This window comes from Wyeomyia smithii, chromosome 2 (genome assembly GCF_029784165.1).
Source record: "Wyeomyia smithii strain HCP4-BCI-WySm-NY-G18 chromosome 2, ASM2978416v1, whole genome shotgun sequence".
In the NCBI taxonomy this organism is placed as follows: domain Eukaryota; kingdom Metazoa; phylum Arthropoda; class Insecta; order Diptera; family Culicidae; genus Wyeomyia; species Wyeomyia smithii.
This window is the reverse complement of record NC_073695.1, coordinates 226,229,992-226,236,049: the sequence shown is the minus strand read 5'-3', so window position 1 is coordinate 226,236,049 and position 6,058 is coordinate 226,229,992. Positions and strand designations below refer to the sequence as shown.

Genomic DNA, 6,058 nt, shown 5'->3' with positions numbered 1-6,058 from the left:
TATTTGTTTCTCAAATGTTCATCCCAACGAAAAATTGAAGTGTCAGCTCACGTATCATGTTGTACGAAAATTTACTCATAAATCGCAATTCACGCAAGTGTTTCAGATTTGATTATTGTGAATAAGCATTTTCTCTGTTGATTGATTTCCAGTGGGAAAATGAAATAATTTGTGATTTTAACCGAATCACTACATTGAATGATTGTAGATTAGAACGGGTAAAAAAATCCGAGTGTTTGGTCAATTACTTTCACACGGTAGTTCGAATTTCGGATTGCCTTAGTTACTGTCACATCAAACAATTACGGTTTTACGAGCGTTGTTCCTTCGGGGTAAAATCATTGCTGAACTTGAGCTAAATTTACCTTTATGCACCAACGGTGTGGTAGGGGTTAATTGCAGCGGGTAACAAACATGTGCCAAAACCGCCACCGTCGCCGGGTCGTAATTGACTATTCTGCCAACGGCAGTGACGATGCAACTAATTAATTGGGAGAAAAGAACACGGCGGGAATCCGTTTGTCACCCCTTTTGTCATCATGTAGCCGACCTGCGAAGCACATCTGCCCTCGAGAGATCACAGTTTAGTTGGTGGTGTGTTACAATAAAAAAAAAACGTCGCATTTTTTTGTTTTATTCAGTTTTTGAATACATTCTTTATTTCGCTTATTTTCAAAACAGACTTTTCAAGCTGAGAGAAATACAGTTCTTGGTAGGTTGGTTTGCGTGTGTTTTGTATATTTTTGTTTCTTTTTTTATCTTCTTCCTTTTTCTCGGTGTTTGTGTAGGGTTTTCATAATAATAGAAATTTGAGAGTCTTGTTTGAAAAGAACTAGTTTAACTCGTATCCCCGTTTTCGGTTTGCTTCCTTAACAACTGATACCGAACGAAAACAAAAAAAAAAAATATATGAAAGAACAATGGTTATAGAACATCCAGAATTCCACTAGCCTAACTAGAACGCTACACGTGTGTTACAATTACGAGCCTAAATGGTAACGAATCGGTTTCGGGTTGTCCCTATCCAGCAATGCTATTGGCTTTGTGTGTTGTTTTTATACCGTAGTAGCAAAATATAGAACTATCATTTACACTCTGTGGACATCAATATGTATCGAAAAATATATATGTATAAAGTTATAGTTTTCACCTTGCGGTGGTCGAGTCTTGTTGTTGTAAGTCAGTGTGATTGTGTTTGCTTTTTAGTTCACTTTCGTTTTTTTTCGCTACTTTTCGAATTAAAATTCTACATCACTTTCTCTATGCAAAATTAGCCTAGTTTGCAACGACCGTGCGCGGTGTTACACTTCTTGGTTCAGCTCCAGATATTGAAATTTATAATTATTGTAAAGAGTTTCCGAACGCTGTTCGACTTTTGTTTCAACGTATACATTAGCAGCAGTTAGAATATAGGCAATGTCTTTTCGAATTGCATTATTTTATACTGGTTGAGAGGATGAGATTTTTACACGATTTAGTTCTACTTACACGAACGAACCTTAACGGACTGAGATTGGTAACTTCTGGTTTTCTAGCATTCACTTTTTTCTTTCTTCTAGCGTTTCGATTAGGGACTGTTAGGGATGAAGGTGGTATTAAACATTCGCGCTTTCACTCAGCATAGGCTATAGCATCCGATGGCGAAACGGAAGCGAATATCTGAGGCGTACTCTACGACTGACCTTGGGTTTCTTTTGCTGTTATTTTTTGCGCAGAAAGGGAGGTTATTTTTTACTACAAAACAAACTAAACATTTATGTACGATCAAGAGGGTAGAACAAAATAATAGAACCTTTTCTTTCTGTCGATCAAACATAACACTCCGCTTCTAAGCCAGTATTCTGTTTTGCTAACATTTATTCAACATTCACAAATCGAATAATATTATGAATATGGTAAAAATGAAGGTAATAGTAGAAGTAAAAAAAACAAGTCTTGTCAAAGCTGTCCCACGTCTAACTTTCTCGCACACACTTCAGCATGTACATTGGTAAAAAAGATGATTAAGCCTATTTACAGGTATTTCATTTTCGAATCAAGTAACGCTCATTGCCTCGCACTGCTTTACCATATTCTCTTCTTTGCCATCGTGGGAGAAGGGACATTGCAGTCCGCACGTTTATACACATTTTTTTACACATACTGTCTTTGGTACTAGAAACGATCATCAAATGTAAGGGATTGGACCATTGCTGCATGCGTTCACACCTAGTTCTCCGTTTGTTTTTTGCCCGATTAATATTTACATACTTTTCACACTCGGCTAAATTTCACTAAATAATGCGTTTTTGCGATTTAATTTACTACAAGCTAGATAGATAGACCACTTTTCTTCTAGTCGCGCGTTGCATATGTTTGTGTGAGGTGTGAGGAACAGTGGTGGAGCTCGGATGAGTAGGAGTGAGAGAAGACAAAGGCACCCGAGAGGGGCGGAGGAAGGGGTGGGGGGTACGTTGGTTACATAAAAAAACAGCCACTAATCCTACATATGATCACCCATGTTTGAAAGATTCAGCGCACTGCGACAGATCTGATTGATCTCAGGGTTGCTGTGATTCATCAGATGCATGTAGAGCTGCTTGTAAAGCTGGATCTCGTTGTTCTTCTCCTCGATCTTTCGCAGCAGGACGTCCTTCTCCTTGAGGAGTGTTTTGACCTTTTCCTCCACCTCCCGGGAACGCACTTTGGCTTTTTCTCGGGACTTCCGCACTGCGATATTGTTTCGTTCGCGCCTCCGCCGATATTCGTCCGTACCTTTGTCGATGTGTTTCTGTTGGGATTTGCGGGACACATGCGGAAGCAGCTTGTTATGTTTGGTGAGGTTCGCCAGGTGTGCTGCCCCGGCCAGATGCGGCAGTGATTGGTGATGCAGGACCGTAGCAGGAGTCAGGTTCGAGAAGGTGTTGCCATTTCCGTTGGTCACGTAGTTGCCCGTTCCGATTCCGCCACCACCTCCCGCGGCACCACCTCCTGCCAGTTGGTAGGTGGTGTTGCCTATGAACTGTGCCCCGGATGCCTGCTGGAGCTGACGGCGGTATTCGTTGGGATCGACCGGTTCTTCCTTGATGTTGGCCGAATCCGACGATCCGACGCTGCTGTTCTCGTCGCTGGAGTTGTTCGCATAGGCGGCACCTGTGTGCACCGGCTGTGGCATGTAAGCCAGAGATCGTTGATAGTTGGTGTTCCCGTTGGTATGCTGGGACAGTCGAGCCTGCTGTAGCTGGAGAGCTTTAGCAGCTGCTGTCTGAACCAGGGGATTTGTCACGCTACCGTTGGTACTGCCGACGGTAACCATTTCGGTGAAGATTCCGAGGGCCTCCGGATCACGGAACTGATCATCGATCAGATGCTGGAGGTCCAGTGAAATTTCCTGAGATGTAAGCTCATCCAGTTCGCTTTGCGAGTACTGAATTTGCTGCAGCATCTGCTTCGATAGAAGGTTCCCATTGGTTAACACGTTTCCGTTGGTTTGCAGGCTCTGGTTCAGTTGTGCCTGCTGCTGCTGCTGTTGTTGCTGCTGCTTAAGGGCCAAAGTATTTTGATTGACCGCCGATGGTGAATTGTTGTTGTTCGGTGTTGCTGCATTATTGTTGTTGGCGGTGTTGCTGTTATTGGCTGCCATTGTAAGTTTCTTGATATCACTGCGCACTTGAATTTGAGTTGTATCGTACATTTGAGGCGATTCCATATTTTTCTCTTCAGAAAATTCACCACCAATACACTTCTTCCAGTTGATGTTCTCAAGATTCGAAATTTTTCCCAAAATTGCACTCTTTTTTCTCCCAGGAATTGTCAAATTGCACTTTTGTTTCCTTGATTATTGCACTTCCACTCAATCAGTCCGCCAGCATCCTGTATCACTTTATTCAAGGAGTTAAACAGTCCATTTCACCTTTTCACCGTCTCCTATTTTCTGTTCAAAAATTACATTTTCACTTTTGTCGATTATATATCCAGAAATAAAAGTAATCCATTGTAATCCTCAAAATATCCTTTTTTTCAATTCGAAGGGATGACTCAGCGTTCCGGACGGCTGCTCGATCCCGGAAAAACCTTGACGACTTGCACTGCCCACGAACCCGATCAGGATGGTAAAATTTCAAAAATAACCCGAGATTGCGCGCACGGAATGCACCCTCGTCGTCGCGGGCCGATGTTTTGCTACGTATTGTGTTGTTCTTTTTGCGAAAGATGTTTATTGGCGGTTCACTTTCTTAAGACTGAAGTCTTAAGACTATGATGCAACTTGTTATATATTAACAACTTCTTCTTTCGAGCCGAGTGCCGCGATTGATGCCTGCTCTCGCTCGCACTCCCGCGACTAACCGTTCTACTCCTGCCCGTGGAGGTCCGCGGCGGCTCGGAGAAGTTTGCACTTTCTCACAGCCCCCCTTTTTTTTCGAGTGTGTGTCTTTAGCTGTATGCGCGCCGCGCTATAGGACACCCGAATGGCCCAGCGGATTCAGCCGTCAGATTCGGTGGTGCACCGAGGGTCGTTCTGTTTCATTCACTCGGTTCGGCTTCCCACCTCCACCAGCGTTTTTTAACCGTCCAATGCAGCCGCGTCCGAAACTACAACTACTACTACCCCCGCCGTCGTTCGTCGTCGAACGAAGAGTCCGGGCTTACGGTATGGAACGAATTTTCCAAAAACAACCACCACTGGGAAGAGAAAGAATTTGCCTTTTTTCCCGATCGACCGAAAAGCTAGAAAAGAGAGTCCGTTAACGCGCGCGCGATTTTCGCTGTTGACAGGCGGATGGCCTAGACTTAAGTGAGGCAAAACATATTAAGCAACCCGGTATCAATCGAAATAAAAAGGCGCACTGGCTTAAAGCGCCGCGCTCGGCTGTTTTGGTTTATGGCTTCTCGCGAGAGGCGGAAAATTCTCTCCCCATTGCCCGCTGCGCTGCATTCGCGCGCCGTAGAACGATTCACTCGCTGCCGTTGTGGGGTGGTTAACTGGGTGGAACAGCAGCGGCTCCGTCCAAACCCCATCCCACGACGATCGCATCGCTCGTTGATGATGGCAAACGGTGACAGTTCGACTTTGAGAGTGAGAGTTTCCTCATACCAGAGCCGCGTGCAGTGCAGCAGTAGCGCAGTGCAGTGTCAGAGCGCGCGCGATCGAAAACATGCAGGCAGAGTTTGATGGGAGTTCGTCACTTTACAGCTCTGGTAAGTTGTGACTCTCACTCTCGACGCGCGTAGCAGCAGATAGCAGCAGCCTTTTTCACACGTTCTTTCGTGGCGAGTGGTGATTTTGCGATAATTTGATGACGTCATGTTGGGGAGAGATACCACCACTTGTTGAATGGTTGGTGACAGTGTCGCCAGATGGATTTGTTCGTAGCAGCTTATATTTACTTGAATGTAGAATAATATTGCATTAGGTGTAGTTTTATAAATCGATCTTTACTCGAAATTGTTCGCTATAACATGATTACAAATTATAACTTTTACTAAGATTTTATTTAAAATATATTATATATGATTCAAAATTGAACAATTTTTTTTGTTCTTAATAAGAACTGATAAGAATTGACTGAGATGGTAAAAACCAATTCAGTAACAAACCATATCATGACAATACAATATAGCACGCTAGCCGGGGGGCTAATGCGGTCTCGATCAACTAGATTAGTTGAGAGAATTCGTTATCGATATTTATTTCGGCACATTTTGCATGTTGTAGGATAAGTACAACGATACACTGTGATCCAGTGCTGAGTCAAAAATTTTCCATCTTGAAAAGATCCTCGACCTGATCGGGAATCGAACCCGATATCATAACCGTGTGGGAGAGCTAGCCGACCGACATTGCTAATCACGGGGACCACTCAAAACATATCATGAATCTTGCGTTAAATAAGTGAGTAGATGCGATTATTTAGAACTTTTGACTCGAATATACTTATCCTAAGCTTTCCATGGAACATATATAATATACATAACGTTTATGGAGGGGGGCTATTTGACAAAACGTTGAGATCCATATGCAAGAATTATGAGGATAGCATAGCATAGCATAGCAAAAGGGATTGCATACATCGTAGGT

At 43.3% G+C, this 6,058-nt stretch overlaps 1 protein-coding gene across 1 annotated transcript; it reads right to left on the bottom strand.

Moving 5' to 3' along the window:
* Window positions 1-664: 664 nt before the first annotated feature.
* On the bottom strand, window positions 665-4,760 carry LOC129725693 (CCAAT/enhancer-binding protein). The gene has a single exon (XM_055681777.1). It carries the CDS (start codon window positions 3,686-3,688, stop codon window positions 2,483-2,485), a length of 1,206 nt encoding a protein of 401 aa, XP_055537752.1. The 5' UTR covers window positions 3,689-4,760; the 3' UTR covers window positions 665-2,482.
* Window positions 4,761-6,058: the final 1,298 nt, after the last annotated feature.

What these genes read in the sequence shown, in the direction of transcription:
- LOC129725693 (XM_055681777.1), bottom strand. Translation starts at nt 3,688, where the DNA reads ATGGAATCGCCTCAAATGTACGATACAACTCAAATTCAAGTGCGCAGT.